This window comes from Phaenicophaeus curvirostris, chromosome W (genome assembly GCF_032191515.1).
Source record: "Phaenicophaeus curvirostris isolate KB17595 chromosome W, BPBGC_Pcur_1.0, whole genome shotgun sequence".
In the NCBI taxonomy this organism is placed as follows: Eukaryota; Metazoa; Chordata; class Aves; order Cuculiformes; family Cuculidae; genus Phaenicophaeus; species Phaenicophaeus curvirostris.
Window position 1 is genome coordinate 939679 of NC_091430.1, and position 22308 is coordinate 961986.

General features: G+C 43.4%; 1 protein-coding gene across 1 annotated transcript; it reads right to left on the reverse strand.

The window, feature by feature from the left end:
• Positions 1-87: 87 nt before the first annotated feature.
• On the reverse strand, positions 88-16956 carry LOC138732949 (ras GTPase-activating protein 1-like). The gene is made up of 5 exons (XM_069879765.1): positions 16893-16956; positions 11696-11784; positions 9112-9189; positions 7822-7956; positions 88-943 (listed from the first exon to the last, which is right to left on the reverse strand). The coding sequence occupies exons 1-5, from the start codon at positions 16909-16911 to the stop codon at positions 860-862; spliced, it is 405 nt and encodes a 134-aa protein (XP_069735866.1). The 5' UTR covers positions 16912-16956; the 3' UTR covers positions 88-859.
• Between the last annotated feature and the right edge of the window lie 5352 nt (positions 16957-22308).

Genomic DNA, 22308 nt, shown 5'->3' on the forward strand with positions numbered 1-22308 from the left:
CAGCTTGATTATTTAAAAAACTTATTTTTCAGGTTTAAAAATAATATCCATGGTAGCCTTACATTACACACAAGACCAACCAATGCATATTTTATAAAATGGTTTAATAGATGCATGAGTGTCTGATACAGTGATAATAAATCTACTGAATTCTAATTATTTACTGTTGCAAACATCTTACAAAAGCATTTTGATTTACATGTATGGATACACAGTCCTTGATGGAAGAATTCTATCGAATCAGTGGCACATTAAAGAATAAAGCTGACAATCCCTTCTGCATATTCTTTTGACACAACTCCAGCAAGAGAAACAACATGGTATGAAAAGTATACAGGAAAGATTGTTCTTACCATAATCAGCAAAAACTGGAAAGTGTAAATACAAGTTCAAGTGGTCAAAGCAATCAAAGTCATAATAATTGTAACCAGTCAGAAATTACAGCAAGAAATGTTATCCAGTTACATGTAGTTGTCAAAGCAACGCATTTCTTTCCTTGTCAGTTGATAATTCTTCTCCAACAAGACAGAAAAATGTTGGCAATTGCAGGCATTGAAAATAATTTTCAAAGTTCAAGACAGTCACAGCATTTTCTTTGCAGAAGGTAAACAGTACACCAAGGCTCAGAGGCTGTAAAAACGGGTTCCAAGTGGAAAAAGTGCAAATATCCTGCACAGATAGTTAAAAAAGCTGCTGGTACAATTATTCACTAACAGAACCTTTGTTTTCTTTTTGCATAGTTCATAGATCACTGGGAATGTGACAGTGTGCTATTTTTGGCAAGAGCAAAAAAAGTTATAGTTGTGTGAGTTGCCACGTTAGACATGCTGGATCCATGCAGAATTCAGATAGAGGGCTGCTACCTGATGTTATTAGGCACTGAATACTGATTTTGTTTTTGTTGTAGCAGTTCTGTAACAGCCAACAGTTTCTTAAGAACATGCTGTAGAAAAAAAAACAACCCAGTACAACCCTATATTAGCAACTAGAAAAAAATCAGAACCCATCTTGCTTGAGAAGCATCTTCAATATTAACCTACCAGACTTAGAATTCGGTAGTTTAAAATATATTTAACCCTAACCCTGCCCCCAGCTCCAATTCCCTAGTCACTAAGACATTACTTCAAAAGACAACAGTAAAACAGCAATATTAAATTTATCCGCACCCATGGAGACCCATTAAGTCCTGCCAACTTAACCTGAGAGTTTCAAAATGAGAGTTCTCAATCTGTTAAAAACAATCTGTAAACCAAAACTCAATTAATGGGTATTTTCCTCATGTGAAAGTGCAGAACTGGGCCAAGAAAATGAAAAAAAAAGTGGTTATAAATAAAAGTTGACAATACAATTCACTTCACTTCTGTACAAGCAGAACTACCCCCTTTTAACTTTCTGAAAACCTGGTCATTAAACTAAATCAAATGCAACTGAACATACACATAAAGCAGAATGAGAAATTGTATTGCTAACACACTGTTGGGAGTCAGTAATTTTTTCATTACAGTAGAACTGCGATCAAGTACAATAGGGTGATCCTGAACCATTATCATAGAATCATAGAATAGTTCAGGTTGGAAGGTACCTTAAAGATCATCTAATTCCAACTCCCATTACAGAATCATAGAATAGTTAGGGTTGGAAGAGACCTTAAAGATCATCTAGTTCCAACCCCCGCCCCCAGATCAGGTTACCCAAGGCCCCATCCAACCTGGCCTTAAACACCTCCAGGGATGGAGCAGCCACAAATTCCCTTGGCAACCAGTTCCAGAGTCTCACCACTCTCATGGTGAAGAAATTCGTCCTAATGTTTAGTCTAAATCTGCCCTTCTCCAGTTTATACCCGTTCCCTCGCCCTGCTAGCCACGCTGCTTTGGATGCAGCCCAGGACACGTTTGGCCTTCTGGGCTGCGAGCGCACACTGCCGGCTCATGTTGAGCTTCTCATCAACCAGCATCCCGAAGTGCTTCTCTGCAGGGCTGCTCTCAATTACATCAACCCCCATCGTGTAGTGAAAATGGGGATTACTCCGACCCAGGTGTAGGACCTTAGACCTGGCCCTGTTGAACCTCATGAGGTTCTCACAGGCCCACTTCTCCAGCCTCTCCAGGTCCCTCTGGATGACATCCCGTCCTTCCAGTGTGGCAACTACACCACTCGGCTTGGGGTCATCTGTAAACATGCTGAGGGTGCACTCGATCTCGCTGTCTATATCATTGATGAAGATATTAAACAGCACCGGTCCCAGTACGGACCCCTGAGGGACACCACTAGTCATGGATCTCCATCTGGACTTTGAGCCATTGACCACTACTCTCTGAATACGACCATCCAACCAGTTTCTTATCCACCGTACCATCCACCCATCAAATCCATCACTCTCCCATTTAGAGAGGGGGACGTTGTGGGGGACTGTGTTAAATGCTTTACACAAGTCTAGATAGATCACATCCGTCGTTTTACCCGTGTCCACTGCTGTGGTCACCCCATCATAGAAGGACACTAGGTTGGTCACAGAATCACAGAATCACCAGGTTGGAAAAGACTGACTGGATCATTGAGTCCAACCATTCCTATCAAACACTAAACCATGCCCCTCAGCGCCTCGTCCACCCGTCCTTTAAACATCTCCAGGGAAGGCGACTCAACCACCTCCCTGGGCAGCCTCTGCCAGTGCCCAATGACCCTTTCTGAGAAAAATTTTTTCCTAATGTCCAGCCTAAACCTCCCCTGGCGGAGCTTGAGGCCATTTCCTCTCGTCCTGTACCCTGTCACTTGGAAGAAGAGGCCAGCTCCCACCTCTCTACAACCTCCTTTCAGGTAGTTGTAGAGAGCAATGAGGTCTCCCCTCAGCCTCCTCTTCTCCAGGCTAAACGACACGAGCTCTCTCAGCCGTTCCTCATAAGACTTTTTCTCCAGACCCCTCACTAGCTTCGTTGCTCTTCTCTGGACTCATTCCAGAGGCTCAATAACCTTCTTGTGGTGAGGGGCACAGAACTCAACACAGAATTCGAGGAGCGGTCTCACAAGTGTCGAGTACAGAGGGAGAATAACCTCCCTGGACCTGCTGGCCACGCCGTTTCTGAAACAAGTCGAGATGCCATTGGCCTTCTTGGCCACCTGGGCCACTGCTGGCTCATGTTCAGTCGCTGTCAACCAACACCCCCATTGTTGAACCTCATGCCATTGGTCTCAGCCCAGCGGTCCAGCCTGTTCAGATCCCTTTGCAGAGCCTCCCGACCCTCCAGCAGATCGACACTTCCACCCAGCTTAGTGTCGTCCGCAAACTTGCTAAGGGTGCACTCAATGCCTTCATCCAGGTCATTGATAAAGACATTGAACGGGGCTGGACCCAGCACTGAGCCCTGGGGAAGCCCACTTGTCACTGGCCTCCAGCTGGAGTTAACTCCATTTCCCACCACTCTCTGGGCCCGGCCATCCAACCAGTTTTCCACCCACGAGAGTGTGCGCCTGTCCAGGCCAGAGGCTGACAGTTTCTGAAACAGAATCATAAAGCGTTTGCCCCTGGGTCATACAGCGTTTGCCCCTGGTGAAGTCATGCTGGCTGCCTTTAATCACCTCCATGTCCTCCATGTGCTTTAGCAGAGCTTCTAGGACGATATCATCCATAATCTTCCCAGGCACAGAGGTGAGGCTGACAGGTCGGTAGTTCCCAGGGTCGTCTTTTCTGCCATTTTTAAAAATTGACACAATGTATTCCTTCTTCCAGTCACCAGAGACTTCTCCTGATTGCCATGACTTTTCAAATATCATAGAGAGTGGCTTGGCAACCACATCGGCCAATTCCCTCAGGACTCTGGGATGCATCTCATCAGGTCCCATAGACTTATAAATGTTCAGTTTACTCAGGTGGTCATGAACCTCATCCTCCTCTATAGTGGGAGGGGTTTTATCCCCCTGGTCGCCATCTTGCTGTCCCATGAACCAGGAGGGGCGAGGAGAGCAGTTATTGGTGAAGACTGAGGCAAAAAAGTTGTTAAATACTTCAGCCTTCTCCTCCTCTGCTGATACGAGGTCACCATTCTCAACCATCAGTGGGGGTACATTTTCTTTGACCTTCCTCTTTTGGTTGACGTACCTGTAGAAGCCCTTCTTGTTAGTCTTTACTTCCCTTGCCAAGTTTAGTTCCAGCTGCGCCTTGGCCTTCCTGACTTCATCTCTACATAACTGGGCAGCGTCCCTATACACATCCCAGGTTCCCTGTCCCTGCTTGCACTGCCTGTGCAGTTCCCTCTTCCTCTTTAGTTTCACCAGCAGGTCTCGGCTCAGCCACGCCGGTCTCTTCCCTTCCCTGCTTGATTTTCTACATCTGGGGACTGAGCGCTCTTGCGCTTTATGGAAAGCATCCTTGAATATTTTCCAGCTCAGTTCTGCTCCCTTGTCCTGGAGGACCTCGTCCCAGGGGATCCTACCGCGTAATTCCTTGAAGAGCTGGAAGTCTGCTTTCCTGAAATTTAGGGTCCTCACCTGTCCTATATCCCTCTGGATCTTGAACTCCACCAGTGCCTGATCACTGCAGCCCAGGCTGCCTCCAATCCTTATATCACTGATGAGTTCGCTTGTATTGGTGACCATCAGGTCCAGTATTGCATCTCCTTGGGTGGGGGTCTCTATCATTTGGACTAAGAAATCATCGTCAATGCACTTGAGGGGTCTCCTGGATTGCCTGCAGCTTGCCGTGCTACTTTTCCAGCATATGTCGAGGTGGCTGAAGCCCCTGAGTAGGATGAGAGCTTGCGTGCCTTATGCCTCCTGTAGGTGGAGGAAGAAGACTTCATCAGTTGGTTCTCTTTGATCGGGTGGCCTGTAGTATACACCAACCACAAGGTTCCCATTGGTTCTTCTGTCCTTAATTTTGACCCACAAGGAGGCACTTGGAGAAGGAAAATGGGGAAAAATTCAAGAGTTTTCTGTATGGAAATCCATGAGGTGAAACTACTCCTCTAATGTAGAACTATAAGTATACTGAGGAAACGATACCACAACTGTAATCATTAAGTACTTCAGAAAAAGGTCTTGTGAAACAGGGCTCAGTGCTGGGTCCAGTCCTGTTCAATATCTTTATCAATGACCTGGATGAAGGCATTGAGTGTTCCCTTGGTAAGTTTGCAGACAACGCTAAGCTGGGAGGAAGTGTTGCTCTGCTGGAGGGTAGGGAAGCTCCAAAGGGATCTGAACAGGCTGGACCGCTGGGCAGAGTCCAATGGCATGAGGTTTAACAAGGCCAAATGCCGGGTCCTGCACTTGGGGCACAACAACCCTATGCAGTGCTACAGACTAGGGGAAGAGTGGCTAGAAAGCTGCCTGGAGGAGAGGGACCTGGGGGTGTTGGTTGACAGCCGACTGAATATGAGCCAGCAGTGTGCCCAGGTGGCCAAGAAGGCCAATAGCATCTTGGCTTGGATCAGAAACAGCACGGCCAGCAGGTCCAGGGAGGTGATTCTGCCCTGGTGAGGCCGCACATCAAATTCTGTGTTCAGTTTTGAGTCCCTCGCTACAAGTAAGACATTGAGGGGCTGGAGTGTGTCCAGAGAAGGGCAACAGAGCTGGTGAAGGGGCTGGAGCACAAGTCTTACGAGGAGTGGCTGAGGGAACTTGGGTTGTTTAGCCTGGAGAAGAGGAGGCTGAGGGGAGACCTTATTGCTCTCTACAACTGCCTAAAAGGAGGTTGTAGAGAGGTGAGTGTTGGTGTCTTCTCCCAAGTGACAGGTGATAGGACAAGAGGGGATGATCTCAAGCTGCGCCAGGGGAGGTTTCCCGAACATCAGGAAAAATATTTTCACCAAAAGGGTTATCTAGCACTGGCAGAGGCTGCCCAGGGAGGTGGTTGAGTTCCCATAGAATCATAGAATAACCAGGCTGGAAGAGACCCACCGGATCATCGAGTCCAACCATTCCTATCAAACACTAAATCATTCCCCTTAGCACCTCGTCCACCCGTGCCTTAAACACCTCCAGGGAAGGTGACTCAACCACCTCCCTGGGCAGCCTGTTCCAGTTCCCAACGACCCTTTCTGTGAAGAATTTTTTCCTAATGTCCAGCCTAAATCTCCCCTGGCGGAGCTTGAGGCCCATCCCTGGAGGCGTTTAAAAGATGGGTAGATAAGGTACTTAAGGATATGGTTTCATGGCAGATAGGTGTGATTGGACTTGATGATCTCAGAGGTCTTTTCCAAACTGGTGATTCTATGAGTCTATGAAAGAAATTATACCCCTTATCTGAAAGCAACACAAATTTAATACTGAAAAATTTCTACTATCCTGCTGTGCCAGTCCAGCCATCATTTTTGCTTTGTTGAGACTGGCAGTAGCTGTAAGCGAATTATGAAGTTGAACGTGACTGATTTTTTTTCCTCCTATGCCACTGAAGAGGTAAATTGTAGTAGTTGTTATTAAACTGGATAAGTTCTGAACAGCTATAATGAAGCATCGTCTCATTTTTAATTCCTTGATCTTTCTTCTGCCAAAGATGATTAAATACAACAATATTTTCACCTTTTGCAAAATCGCGGCTTCCTAGTAATTCCCTTATTTAAAGAACATTACTGCCAAAAAATGCATTATTTGAGTAACATCTGCTTCCAGGAGAAAGAAATATAGATTTATTGTCTACCTGGGTTTAAGTTAAGGCCTTCAAAGAGTCACGATAAATGAAGCCCAATCTTTAAACCATGAGAATAATAAGAAATCTGATTACAAGAAGTTATTTAGAAACAGTTAAATTAAAAACTATTTTAAAAACTGCCTCTTCAAAAATGTGTCATTAAATAAATAGTTTAAGTTGATACTGATTAAATTTAAGGAAGATCATCTCTAAACAAAAAAGACTTTCTGTAGTACAACTGCCCCTGTCCCCAAATCTTTATCATTTAAAAGGGAAGACTACTTAAATTATCTCCTGCAGAGCACAGTATACTACTCAAGCATACCAAAACATAGAATCATAGAATCATAGAACAACCAGGTTGGAAGAGACCCACCGGATCATCGAGTCCAACCATTCCTATCAAACACTAAACCAGGCCCCTTAGCACCTCGTCCACACGTGCCTTAAACACCTCCAGGGAAGGGGACTCAACCACCTCCCTGGGCAGCCTGTTCCAGTGCCCAATGACCCTTTCTGTGAAAAATTTTTTCCTAATGTCCAGCCTAAATCTCCCCTGGCGGAGCTTGAGGCCATTCCCTCTTGTCCTGTCCCCTGTAAGCAGATTTGATGACTTTAAGTTCAACGTAATTAGTATACCATAGGCAAGTATATTACTTTTGTAGTATTTTGAGACAGTGCATGAAGTTTTCATAAAAGCTGTAGAGACGTTGAATAGTTGGAACAGAACACTCATTTATAGTGTTTGCTAGAGAAGTTTGCCATGTTTGTTTACCAATGTAATAAATCAGGAAGCAGAAATGAAGTAGAAAAGCTAAGGAAATGAAATTTAATTATTTAGTTCTCAATTAGAGGAACTAGATCTATTACTGTCAGGAGACAGTAATTACTTGAGTTTAGGCTTCCTCTAGAAACTGAAAACTTCACCTGGAAACTATACAAAAAAGGCAAAAAACCCAAACTAAAACAAACCAGCAAAAACGCAATACCCCCCCAATCCACTGCTTTAAAACATCTTTGGGTTTGTTGTATAAATACTTAGTTCATAGTTTTGAGCTTCTTTCCCTTTACAACTAGCAAACTCCTGGTGAAATGTACTTATCATTTATCGCTCATACTGCTGGACAGAAAAGAATCACCACATTAAGCAATAACTCAAGGCATGCTATCTGTACCTTTTGTTAACCATTGTAGTTTACCTGCATTACACCTCGCTCATTACTGAGTGTCCGAAGTTCATCTGAATGTGCCACACACATCTCATGTAAGGCCGCCAGATAACGAGATAAGTCAATTCTAGAATGCTCTGTAGTGTCTGGAAGCTCAGGAACATTCTTTAACAAAAATTAGTAGAGTAGATTTAGAATGGTGAGTAGCCAGGCATATAAGAAATTAAAATACAGTTCTACAGACCCATCAACAGCTGGTTTGATACTGCAAGCAAGTAATGCAATGTTTTTCTTCACAATTAAGTCTTCTGTCCATGTCATCTAATACAAATTATGTATTTCCTCCTCTCCACAAGCATCTACTTTATGAGGACATTTTAATTATGGTTACACATTTCACATGGAGAGATTACTAAATATGCAGCAATTCCTACTTCTACTAGGAGGGTTCTACTAAAAGGTTTAATGTTGCTATGCTACCTCTGAGCTGTCCAGAAAGATACTGAGAAAAGAGATACGTATTATATCCTCCCTCAAATGAGGGGGAACCATCCACTAGATTTATTTTTTTATTTAATTTAATTCAGACAAGAGCAGCAGCGAAAATGGACACCACCACCACCCCCAAAACTAACAAGTCAATAAGTCCACTAATAAAATAATGCAATTAAGACGTCTTCTAGGAACACTTCTAATGGACCAACTAAGGAAGCTAGGCACATTTCTTTCATCTTCATTTTTAAAACAAATTCTTGGTTTAAACAAATACATATAGACATAAATGAGCTCCTAACTCTTGTTATAGCTATCATACACAGAACAGTTACAGTTTCAAAGTGAACTGCAATTATTATTTTCTTTTAAACTATAATAACCAGAAATTCATGTGGGGAGACATTTGGTAACATATAACGAAAATGGAAGATAATATTTTTTAAAACTTCAGTTTTTTCAATCTTGGCACAAAACCATATGACAAATCACACATAAGAATTTTTTGATTTAAAATCTACTTCTAAAAGACTGGTGTTTTTGGCTAAGAGCCCTAATCCTCAGGGAGAAGCTCAAATAGATCTCATGCCTACAGCAGTACTAAATAAATAAATAAAATCTTTCTACAGGACGTTTGATAGGTTTTAATTCTGTGTGACATATCAGCAATCTGCAGTTCCCTAAAAATGCATAAGAAAAAATTTTCAATAACAAGCATTCAAAATTGTTTGGAAACTGATGCATTTCTGAGATAGTTAACAAGGACTGTAAAGAATTTTAATTCACAATATTGCTATACAGTTTCCAATATTTTTTTAAACCACTTACCCCAAGTTCATCTAAGAACATGATCATGCGATGTTTGTTACTCTTGATGAATGGATTTACCCCCTCCATATATGGCTCCTAGTCATTTAAAAAAAATATTTATTAGAATAAATCAATACCAATTTAATAGCGATACCTGAATTGAACACACTGTAATCAGAGACAAATGACACTGCAAAACGCAAATGTGTCATCTGGAGTTATTTTATATTTTCAAGTGAATTTATAATGACTGGTGTACAACCAGTCAAAAGATTACACTTTTTTCTATTCCAGATGAATTCTGGAATTGTTTATATCTGCATTGTGACATGAAATTTTACATTTCTGAAATATTGAAGATGGACTTCTTTATTTTCATTGCAGCTACATAATGGAAAAACCACTGTCAGAGGTAACATCAGGACATAAGTGCCCTCCTTCTTGTTCTTTTGTTAATGCTTGCATCCTGAGTTATGACTGTCAGGTAAATGGCTTTATAATGACAGCCTGAACCCACTTTCTTCATCATGCTTAAGGCAACAGATTTTTTTATTTTTCAGCCATGTTGCGACTTGGGAACCAGAGCGGATCAATTGTTGCTGGCATTCTTTTAGTGATGCAATAGAAACTTTATTAAAAGCTGAGGCTTTTTAGTGCAACTTGTAAAATTGATTTACAAAATTCTGTCAAGCAATATGAAAATGAATACAAATAAAAGGGGTGTTTCAAAATTCTGTACCCACAGAAAATAACCATCTAAGGAATAAGTAGAGGAAGAGAGAGAGAGAGAGTGTGTGTGTGTGTACAGGGGGAAAACAAAATCAAACAGACTCTATATGCAGGCTGGAAGTTTAGTCCTAATTGATCTCAGTTTGAAAGTGAATTATTACATATAGTATATGAAAGAACATGGATGTGGAATGTATTTAAAGGTTCTGTACAGAGACATGTCAATATTACTGAAAGATGTCTCCCCATTTTGACATCAAATAATCGATGGAAGTGCAAAAAGGCTCCCATCATCTATTTAAGGCAGATGATACATCCTTCTTGAATGGATTCTTTCTTATTACAGATTTCTACTCTAGCATTTCTCAGTTGTCTTATTGATATGGATATTCCTAAAGAAAATTTATCCATTTTACCATCAAATAGATGTTTTTTTTGTGGAGGGATGGCTGCCAGCCTTTCCTCTCCCAGTCTTCCAACTCCAACACCTATCTAGTTGACCAAGGGAAGCCAGTAGATGCGGTAGTTTTGGATTTTAGCAAAGCTTCTCATACTGTCTCCCATAGTATCCTTCTGGATAATATGTCTAGCATACAGCTAAACAAGTCCATAATACCTTGGGTGAGCAACTGGCTGATGGGTCGGGCTCAAAGGGTTATAGCAAATGGGGTTACATCAGGCTGGTGGTCAGTCACTAGTGGGGTTCTGCAGGTATCAGTTTTAGGGCCAGTGCTCTTTAGTGTTTCTAAAAATTATCTGGATGCAGGAATCAAATGTATGTTAAGTAAATTTTCCAACAATACTAAACTAGGAGGAGCCGTGGACTCCCTCAAGGGTAGAGAGGCCCTACAGAGAGATCTGGGCAATCACCGACCATGTGAAAATTAACAAGAATAAGTGCCAGATTCTCCATCTAGGATGGGGTAATACTAGTTATATGTACAAATTGGGGGACAAGAGGCTGGAGAGCAGCCCCGGGGAAAGAGATCTAGGGGTCTGGGATGATGGCAAGTTGAACATGAGTCAACAGTGTGCCCTGGCAGCCAACCGTGTCCTGAGGTGCATCTAGCATGGCATTGCCAGCCAGGTGAGGGAGGGGATTGTCCTGCTCTGCTCCGCACTGAGGGGGCCCCACCTCAAGTACTGTGTGCAGTTTTGGGTGCCTCAATATAAGGACATCAAACTATTAGAGTGTGTCCACAGGAGGGCAACTCAGATGGCGAAAGGCCTCAAGGGCAAGACTTATGAAGAGCGCCTGAGGTCACTTGACTTATTCGGCTAGGAGAACAGAATACTGAGGGGTGATCTCATCGCAATATATAACTTCCTCAAGGCGGGCAGTAGAGGACATGAGGTCATGGAATGCAGCTGCATCAGGGGAAGTTCAGATTGGGCATTGGGAAAAGGTTCTTCACCGAGAGGATTGGCCACTGGAACATGCTCCCCCGGAAGTGGTCACAGCACCAACCCTGTCAGAGTTCAAGGAACATCTGGACAATGCTCTTAGTCATATGATTTAGTTTTAGGTAGTCCTGCGAAGAGCAGGGAGTTGGACTTTATGATCCTTATGGGTCCAACTTGAGATATTCTATGATTCTATGAATACTACAGTATGACTGCTACCTTTTTGGTCATTGTCCATATACTTCCACTGTTGTCTTTGGAACAAATTTATGAGTTTAAATCAATAGCCTGTTGAGCTCCAACAGAAAAGGATAGAAAAAACTGCAGGAACAAGGTCTCCTAGCTGATGAAGACACTCAGGCCACACAAGGAAACAACAACAGATTTTTTTTTTTTTTTGTATTAAACAGGAACATTAAAATGCATTGGAAATGCAGTTCTAGGCTGTTGTGTGTAGAATCATATTCACCTTAGATCCAAATTCAACCAGATTTGCTAAATTCTGCACAGACTTGGCGACCAGCGTTAACGTTCTTGCAGCAGTAGGGGAAGGAGAATCTGATAGGAATACAAAGTAGAGAGTTACCGGTCATTTAATTTAAAACTTCCAGTAGTCCAATGAAAGTTTAGCTCTTCTGCAGTTTGTTATTGATCACGGAATTAAATATTTTGAATGCTGTAACAGAACTGCATGTGGAAAATATCTCATGATCAAGTAAACTTTTGTTGGTTTAATATTATGCCCACAACAATGTTAATATGCACGTCTGAATTTCTGTACTAGTTGCTTACAGAATAAAATAAGCAAAAGTGTTCCTCAGAAGCCTAAGGTAAACAGAAGTTTTATGAATTAAGTGAAAAGCCTTTTCACAAAAATCAAACAGTTCTGTTAAAAGGAAGATTATTTGTTGTTAGAATATAATAAAATAATTATTTTTACCTTTTTCCTTATAAGTAGGTCCTGCATTGTTATGCAAATTATACTTTAAATTACGAGTACTGGAAAAATAGAATAAACATTGCATGCAATCATGGCTTGCATTTTTATGAAAGTATAGCTATTTACTGCACAAATCAAATGCTAGAAACTCCTAGTACCATCACTTGTTGGAAAAATTTTTTTTAACTGACTAAGAGATTAGTGTTAAAAATAGGGTGGGGTTGTTTGCTTTTTGATCATATCTGGCTTTTCACTTATAGATCATTTAAGTGTTCCATAATTGGCATGTTTATTATATAAACTCTAAATTTCACAGTGCTTCGTAAGAATGCTATATACTCTTCACTGTCTATCTGTATGTTTTGATCTTCCATCTTTCTGCCCCCTTCTCTGCTCAGCATTGCAATTAATTAAAAAATAAGTTCCGATTTCTTAGGCATAGCTGGAGCTTAGCCTGAGTCACTAATCGTGCAACTAATCTCAGTTGTTCAAAGCATCTAGTGCTTAGCACTGTACATCCCTTTGAAGGAGAATTGCTGGAAACTCCCGGACAAACTTAAACTCAAAGCGGAAGCCTACAGAGGGTGGAAGCAAGGGCAGGTAGCCTGGAAGGAATATAGAGAGATTGTCTGAGCAGCCAGGGCTCAAGTTAGGAAAGCTAAAGCCCTGACAGAATGAAATCTGTCCAAGGACATCAAGAAAAGCTTCTATAGGCGTGTCAGTGATAAAAAAAAAGGAAGACTAGGGAGAATGTGGACCCTCTCTGGAAGGAAATGGGAGACCTGGTTGCCCAGGATATGGAGAGGGCTGAGGTACTCAACAACTTTTTGCCTCATTCTTCACCAGCAAGGGTTCAAGCCTCACCACCCAAGTCACAGAAGGCAAAGGCAGGGACTGGGAGAGCGAAGAACCGCCCATTGTAGGAGAGGGTCTGGTGCGAGACCATCTAAGGCACCTGAAGGTGCACAAGTCCATGGGACCTGATGAGATGCATCCGCGGGTCCTGAGGGAACTGGCAGATGAAGTTGCTAAGCCACTATTCATCGTATTTGAGAAGACGTGGCAGCCCAGTGAAGTCCCCGCTGACTGGAAAAGGGGAAACATAACCCCCATTTAAAAAAAAAAAAAGGGAACTCCAGGCTGGTCAGTCTCACCTCTGTGCCCAGCAACATCATGGAGCAGATCCTCCTGGAAACTCTGCTGAGGTGCATGGAAAATAAGGTGGTGATTGGGGACAGCCAACATGGCTTCACCAAGGGCAAATCGTGCCTGATGGCGACCTTCTATGAGGGGGCTACAGCATTGGTGGATAAGGGAAGATCAACTGATGTCATTAACCTGGACTTGTGCAAAGCATTCAACACTGTCCCACAAGACATTCTGGTCTCTAAATTGGAAAGATATGGATTTGACAGATGGACCACTCCGTGGATAAGGAATTGACTGGATGGTCACGCTCAGAGTGTCATGGTCAATGGCTCAACGTCCAAGTGGAGACTGGTGATGCGAGGTGTTCCTCAGGGGTCAGTACTGGGACTGGTGCTGTTTAACATCTTTGTCATAGACATGGACAGTGGGATTGAGGGCACCATCAGCAAGTTTGTCGATGACACCAAACTGTGTGGAGCAGTCGACACGGTGGAGGGAAGGGATGCCATCCAGAGGGACGTGGACAGGCTTGAGAGGTGGGGCTGTATGAACCTCATGAAGTTCAACAAGGCCAAATGCAAGGTCCTGAACTTGAGTTGGGGCAAACCCAAACACAATTACATGCTGGGTGGAGACTGAATTGAGAGCAGCTCTGAAGAGAAGAACTTGGGGGTGCTGGTGGATGAGAGGCTCAACATGAGCTGGCAGTGTGTGCTTGTAGCCCAGGAGGCCAACCGTGTCCCGGGCTGCATCAAAAGTGTGACCAGCAGGTTGAGGGAGGCGATTCTCCCCCTCTACTCTGCTCCTGTGAGACCCCACCTGGAGCCCTGTGTTCAACTCTGGGGCTCCAAATCTAAGAAGGGCCTGGATCTGTTGGAGCGAGTCCAGAGGAGGCCACAAAGAGGATCAGAGGGATGGAACACCTCCCGTATGAGGACAGGTTGCTCAGCCTGGAGAAGAAGAGGCTCCAGGGAGGCGTTATAGGGACTTTTTTTACAAGGGCATGTAGTGAGCAACGGTTTTAAACTGAAAGAGGATTGATTTTGATCAGATATAAGGAAGAAATTCTTCACCATGAGGGTGGTGAGGCCCTGGCCCAGGTTGCCCAGGGAGGTTGTGACTGCCCCATCCCTGGAGGTGTTCGAGGACAGGTTGGATGGGGCCTTGAGCAGCCTGATCCAGTGGAAGGTGTCCTTGCACATGGCAGGGGGGTTGGAACTGGATGATCTTTAAGGTCCCTTCCAACCCAAAGCATTCCATGATTCTATGACACAAAGATCAAGTATAACACATGCAAACTTTTAAAACTTCAGTTGTCTCAATAATTTGGTACTACAGTTTTCCACCACTAATTTATGCCTTTCCTTTCTTCCTCCCACAAAGATGTATTTGGTTTATGTGGCAAGGTTTTGGTAGCCGAGGGGCTACAAGGGTGGCTTCTGTGAAAAGCTGCTAGAAGCTTCCCACTGCTGGCCAAAGCTGAGCCAATCAGCAATGGTGGTAGCACCTCTGGGTAAAATAACTGCCATGCAACACCAGCTGGGAGAGGAGTGAGAATATGTGAGAGAAACAACTCTGCAGACACCAAGGTCAGTGAAGAAGGAGGGGGAGGAGGTGCTCCAGGCACCAGAGCAGAGATTGCCCTGCAGCCAGCGATGAAGACCATGGTGTGGCAGCCTGTGGGGACCCAAGCCTGTGGGGATTCCCCTGCAGCCTGTGGGGACCCCACGCCAGAGCAGGTGGATGTGCCCGAAGGAGTCTGCGACCCCATGGAGAGGAGCCCAAGCTGGAACAGGTTTGCTGGCAGAACTTGTGACCTTGTGGGGGATCCACACTGAAGCAGTCTGTTCCTGAAGGACTGCACCCCATGGAAAGGACCTATGCTGGAGCAGTTCGTGGAGGACTCCCTCCTGTGGGAGACACCCCATGTTGGAGCAAGGGAAGAGTGTGAGGAGTTCTCCTCCTGAGGAGAAAGGAGCAGCAGAAAAGACATGTGATGAACTGACCACAACCCCCATTCCCTGTCCCCCTGTGCCGCTCGGGGAGAGTAGGTAGAAAATTCAGGAGTGACATTAAGACTGGGAAGAAGGAAGGGGTGAAGGGAAGGTGTTTTAAGATTTAATTTTTCGTTCTCATTACCCTACTCTGATTTGATTGGTAATAATTAAATTAATTTCCCTGAGTCAAGTCTGTTTTGCCCATGATGGCAATTGGTGAGTGATCCCCCTGTCCTTATCTCATCCAACAAGCCTTTCATTGTATTTTCTCTCCCCTGTCCAGTTGAGGAGGGGGGGGTGATAGAGTAGCTTTGGTGAGCACCACAAAGCAATACAGCAAAACATAGAACCTGAAATCCCATCAATACAACCTTATGTCTAGAACAACAGTAACACACATACTAATTGTTGCATCTGTAAGACCTCAACTACATCTGTACCTTAAAATGCTCAGAAACATTTCTAGGTGCTTAAGCCAACTCTCATGTAATAGTCCATGCCATCACTGTTAAAGCTCCATAACAAAGCCCCATGACAACTGTGTCAGTTGTGATGCATGCCAACACCCAAATCATGCCTAAGAACTGTTTAGGAGAATGCTACCTGATATCAGCCAGAACTATGCTACAGGTCAGTATAGCAATTTCACAATCCTGTTCTAGCAAACAGGAATAGACCCTGTCACTGTTTTATTTACTGATAGGGATGCACTCTACAAAGAGAGCATCGAAAAACAGGGTAACGCTTTTGCACTGTGCCTGGCTAGGATAGAGTTAATTTTCTTCATAGCAGTTCATATGGTGTTGTGCTTCAGATTTTTTGACCAAAGCAACTACTGATGATCTAGCTTTTGCTGAAGGGTGTTTACACAGCATCAAGGCCATCTGTTTGTCACTCTTGCCTCCCCAGTGAAAAGACTGGGGGATGTGCAACAGGCTGGGAGGCAACACAATCAGGCAGATGACCTGAACTAACCAAAGAAATATTCCATACCATATCATGTCGTGCTCAGCAGTAAAAGGGAAAGAAGGGGTTTCGTTGGTGTTAGTCATCTTTTGCTCAGGAACTGGCTGGGCATCCATCTACCTATGGGAGGTGGCATGATTACCTTTGCATTACTTGTTTTGTTTTGTTCCATTTATCCTTCAGCTATTAAAAATGTATTTAATTTTTGTTTGTTTTTTTTTATCTTGGCCCCCCAAGTTCTCTTGCTTTTATTCTTCCTTTCCTCTTCCCCCACCCCACTGAGGGTGAGGAGGGAAGTGAGCAAGCGACTGTGCAATGTTTATCTGCCCAGTGGGGTTAAGCCACAACAATTTTCTTTATGAAACGCTTTTTTTAACATTCACCTTTTCTTTTTTTTTTAGCTTTAAAACAAGACATTGGGAATAAACACTGTCTAACCTTTGAGGGTGAAAACTGTATGCTGGCTGCCTTAGGGATAAAGTCAATCAATTGATATGGATAACATGCCTTTGGACACAGTGTTCAAAAGACTTCATATTTTGCTAAATTAGGCACTAAAGTATGTTGATGCCTATTACTACATAAAGTATGAATTCATTCTGAAGCATAGTCACCTGAGATGATATTAAACATCCTTGGGTTCAGGATAGCAGGACAAATCAGTCGAAGAAAAACAAAGCCACTGAAATGGAAAAAAAGTATTTTGTTCAATAATAAAGTTAAAGAATTAATGTAGAATTATGTAGTCTTTAGGCATTTAAGTAAGTGTGGCAATCTTTTTGAGATAGATGACAAACAACTAGCCTGCACTCCGTGAATATGTTTGTTTGTCGCGGTGGGGGTAAGCCACGACACGTAGAAGTTGTGGGCAAAAGGACATCTTTATTGATTTTACAAGACTTTGTATACCCCTTCTCGAACTGCACGTTTGGTTTAGCTAGAGACCAACAGTTCATAATTGGATGACCCCTGCTCAGTTGTAACTTCGTAATTGGGTGATTCCACCTGCGGCCTGGCAGCTTCCTAATCTTGTTTACTCGGCTCTTCTTGGCGCCTTCCAGCTTCTCCAAGGATACACGGGCATCTGTTCAAGGCCAACGTTAAGTTCACACACTCTGACTCCCCAAACCAGCCAAGGTTTCCCACATTTGTTAATTAAGTATGCCTTGTTAATGATGAAAAATGAAATAAAAACAGGCATATTGATTTCCCTGTTAAAGTAAACCTCCGAAACCACCTGGGAAAAGCTTAACTGTAAAGCTGTACTGAAGCCTGTAGTCTAAGACCACACTGAGTTTATAAAGGAGGAGCACTTCGTCTCCTGCCTCCCACAAATGTCCCACTGTCTACTACAGCAAGTAATTCATCCTGTAGACACTCACTTTCCCAAACCAACACAAGGAGAGCAAGAGTGCACAGTCAGAATGGAACCTCTCTTTTGGCAGCAACATGGCCTTAGTTCAGCTTGAACCAATTCATATCTTGATAACAATACACTATTATACTAGAAGAATAAAACTGGATCAGCTACTTTCCTCACAGAATCCAATTGCTGAAGCTCAGACAATCTAGAAAGCTAGGGAAAAGCGCTCAGTTTGACTGCAGAAGTAGGAACTTATTAAACAGAAACCCCAAATAGCCTTCAATTTAGCATCAGAAAAATCTAACTTTCTATTGACAGCTGAAGTAAAAAAATATCCATCTTAGGTTAACCATAATTCTGGAAGACTGCTACAAAATGAAGTGACATATGGGCCAACTAAAGCAGTCTAAATCACCTCTCATTTTGTTCAGAGTGCGTGGACACTACCAGCAAACCTCTTTTTCACTATAGAAATACAAAAGCCTGAACAATTACAAAAGAATGGAAGTTGACCTTGCACTACCTTGCTTGTTAAGTATACAATGATGGCATTGTCTATTATTAATTTCATAGAATCATAGAATGGTTTGGGTTGGAAGGGACCTTAAAGATCATCCAGTTCCAACCTCCTGCCATGGGCAGGGACACCTCCCACTGGATCAGGCTGCCCAAGGCCCATCTAACCTGGCCTTGAACACCTCCAGGGATGGGGCAATTTGAAGTGACATGTGCAGCAGTGAGGTTAACACACCTTTAATGTATCCAAGACACTTGAATTCCAATATTTACTGTTACACAAGTTTCCTATTTCTCCAAGAACCATGGATTATGGGCTGACAAAACACTCCTGCTCCAGTGTGAAACAAAAATATTTTGTATGACATGAACTTAAAGCTATGAGGAAGTAAATAATTTTGAAGTCATGCACATACAACAATTTCTCTTGTAGATGGCCTGAAGTTGAAGACAATTGGGGTAATGCACTTTGCAGATACAGAAAATTTGGTTCTTCTTACACTGATCAAGCTGTCTACATTAAGAATGAGTCAATACCTATGCATGGGTTTTTACAACCAGACAGAAACAGCAGCTTTTATAGAAGGGAAGCTACCCAGACACTTAAAAACTATCCATCTGTCTCTGAGTATGTAATCATTCTTGGACCAAAACCAGTGCAATAAAAGATAATATTCTTCATTGGAGGCTGCAAAAAGAACCGCACTCTAGAGACAGGTCACAAGCATGCACTCATGAAAGCTGACCTAATATTTATAGTATCCAGCAGAGACCCCAGGAAAATTCTGAATGTCAGCTGTATCCACTTAAGGAAAGCCACATGACGCTCTCTGGAGATGGGAAGGAACAGAAAGAGACATGGTATGTGCTTTTAAGTTCGACACCCTTGCAATTGGCTAGCCCAAACACCTCTGATAAGAGCAGCCTCAATTTGAAGGCAACCCCCCTAAAGAACACTGTTGGCAGGCATTTTATTGAAGATTTTTCTTCAAGGGAATCTTGAGTCACTTCTGTTACAAACACTAAATGACAGGGAAATAAGCATGGAAGGCACTTTACTAATTACACTAACAATTAGTGAAACTCTGGAGAAGGAAGGGCTCCCATGTCTTCATTTCTGTCTCCAGCCAAAGCGATAAGCAAGAGTCAATGACAAATCATCTGGAAGACTGTTCAATGGGAGATTAACCTTAGCAAATTATATCAGTGCCAGATACTGGTCTACCAGCAAGCTAGGTTTGCAAAATTAGTAAAGCAAATGTAGAAGAGATGAGGCTCTGATACCCTTAAACCCCCAGTATCATTTAGAACAACAGTGACAAGACCTCATTTTTGTCAAAGATTTTTTTAATCTGCACTTGCAAATGATAGTGTTAAAGGAAGAGCTATTTATTCAATTGATTTATGAATGCAGACTGGAGTTTTTGTACACAGTGCCAGTTCCGAGAAGTCAAGTTCAGTAGCCCGCAACATTTTTACAGGGGCTCTGGAATGTTTCAACATGATTGAGCTGGAGCAGAAAATGAAACAAAACCGGGACAGCACAGAAGTATGTATTTTCAGAAATGAACACTGTATGTCGATTCTGAGTGGTCAACACTGGGAGTCTTCACTGATGTAGAGAACTATATATTCCAATGCAGACAGTCCAATCACTTTTCTGAGAAGGTATTAGTTTCCTTAACGTTTTATGTCTGTATTTTAAAGGACATTCATCTTAGCATGTGTAAGATTTTCCCAATAATTAACACACACTACATAGGAGTCCCTGGATAAGGCATGGTCCTCCCAGATGGCATATGACAGGAACATCATCTTCACAGGTCACTGCTCTCCAGAAGTATCACAAAGGTTAACTGCCACTTTGAGAGAACTTTGAGAAAAGTTCCCAACATGGAAAAGGAAATCAATATTTTTTTTATTAGTTTGTGTCAAACCCCACTCCCAAGACACCACTAGCGTTCAGGCCTTCCTTCGGCCTGCACAGTCAAAGAAGGAAGTTCATTTGATATCTGCACAGCAATATGGAGACCAACAAGATCTCTCAGGGTGAAATAAAAATGCAGGATTTATTCCGGACACAGCCAAATAAACAGACCAAAAAACTCAGGTGCATATCCGAGAGAGGCAACTCCCCAAAGTTGCGGAAGATTGAGATCTATCTGCTCAGATTATGACAGGGAGGAGCCTGAACCGTCTGTTGTGACAGAGGAAGTCCCATACACTGTTAGGGAACTGGCTGAGCCACAAGAGAAGGACTGCAGGCAGGCTAGGGAGACCGAGACAGAGTACGTGTGGCATGTTAGCCTGATGGGACGGGATAGGATTAGACTTTCCGAGCAAGAAGCCAAGGGATTTTGTGGACCAAGCATTTTTTTAACAGTGGAAGATGAGAGAGAGACATTGTCTTTGACTCAAAAAGCATCTTTCTGGGTTGGAGGAATTGACCCTTTGGAAAGGGGACATCTGATTGTCATTCCTACCCCTGGGACCAGTCACTTCACTGAAAGCATACAGAAGGCAACTAGCTTGCAATTAAGGAGTAAAAGGCGCTTGGTTCCTCACCAGCCTTCCCTGATGTTAATGTTAGTGAGCCCAGACAAGATGACACCCCTAATTAGAGGCCTGTCAGACTCCTTAAAGCTTTACACAGTGAAGATTCAAGATTGATTAAAAGCTGCTATGGTGGGGGGCCCTCAGCAGGACCGGGTCTTACTTGGGGACATATTTCTCAGGAACTAATAAACTATGCTAGACGTGTGGGGTACGTAGGTATGGAGGGAAAGTCACAAGCCTCAGTTTGGCAGGCTGAGACAGGGAGAAAAATAGTTTCTCCCCAGGATAAAGTACTGATGAGGGAAGTTTCACAGTCAGTTGTGGAATGAGGGTATGAGAAAGGGGGGTCCTCAAGAATTAATTGATCGCCTGCCCCTATCTGATCTGCGTTTGTTGGTAAAAAAGTGGGAGCCGTTTCCCCCCCCCCGGCAAGGAAATTCCTGTGGCCCCTTCGGGGGGGGGGAGCGCATCTGTTCCTTCAGCTCCTGCGGGTGAGATTACCAGGCCCCACCAGTGGGTTTATTTGAGAAGGCTCACAGAAAGCAAACAAGGGCATTTATTGGCTACTTTTTCACTTGGGCCCTTTAAGACACCAGCTAATTTTTTCGTTGATACAGGGGCCCAAATGTTGGCTTTGAATACCAATACAGATATCCAGAATGGATTTTCTCCCAATAAAACCCAAATTTGCTTAACCTATATGTTTGGAGACATAACCCCCCAGCTTATAGCCAGGGTGAACTGCTAGATGCTGGGGAGTCACCTTTCCCACTGTGGCTACGATGGTGCTGGGGGCATTGCCCACATTCTGGGGCTGGACTTGTTAAAAGGTCAGACCTAGACAGAGTTGTCTGGAAGGGGATGGAAGTTTGGGTCTCTGGCAGCTGTGATAAGGCTGTTGCATGCTGCTCCCTGCTCCCTCTGTCCAAAACAGTGAATGTGAAAACCTACCTCTTGCCCCTAGGAGCAAGAGAGGAAATCACTATGGTGATTGAAGACCTGAAGGGCGAGGAATAATTATTCCAAAACACTCCCCCTACAATTCCCCAGTTAGGTCAGAAAGCCAAATGGGAAATGGAGGCTCACAATTGACTACAGATGCTTGAATGCAGGCCTGAGCCCTTTGATGGCAGCAGTGCTGAATATAGCAGACTTGATTTCATAGAATCATAGAATCATAGAATAACCAGGATGGAAGAGACCCACCGGATCATCGAGTCCAACCATTCCTAACAAACACTAAACCATGCCCCTTAGCACCTCGTCCACCCGTGCCTTAAACACCTCCAGGGAAGGTGACTCAACCAACCTCCCTGGCCAGCCTGTTCCAGTGCCCAATGACCCTTTCTGTGAAGAATTTTTTCCTAATGTCCAGCCTAAATCTCCCCTGGCGGAGCTTGAGGCCATTTCCTCTTGTCCTGTCCCCCGTCACTTGGGAGAAGAGGCCAGCACCCTCCTCTCCACAACCTCCTTTCAGGTAGTTGTAGAGAGAAATGAGGTCTCCCCTCAGCCTCCTCTTCTCCAGGCTAAACAACCACAGCTCTCTCAGCCGCTCCTCATACGGCCTGTTCTCCAGCCCCTTCACCAGCTTTGTT

Excerpts from the sequence above, each read along its gene's own strand:
- LOC138732949 (XM_069879765.1), bottom strand. Across the intron at positions 9,190-11,695 it reads TGGTTGAATTTGGATCTAAG|GAGCCATATATGGAGGGGGT; the intron begins GTGAATATGATT and ends TTAAATGACTAG. Across the intron at positions 944-7,821 it reads ATGAGCGAGGTGTAATGCAG|CATGTTCTTAAGAAACTGTT; the intron begins GTAAACTACAAT and ends TTTTTTCTACAG.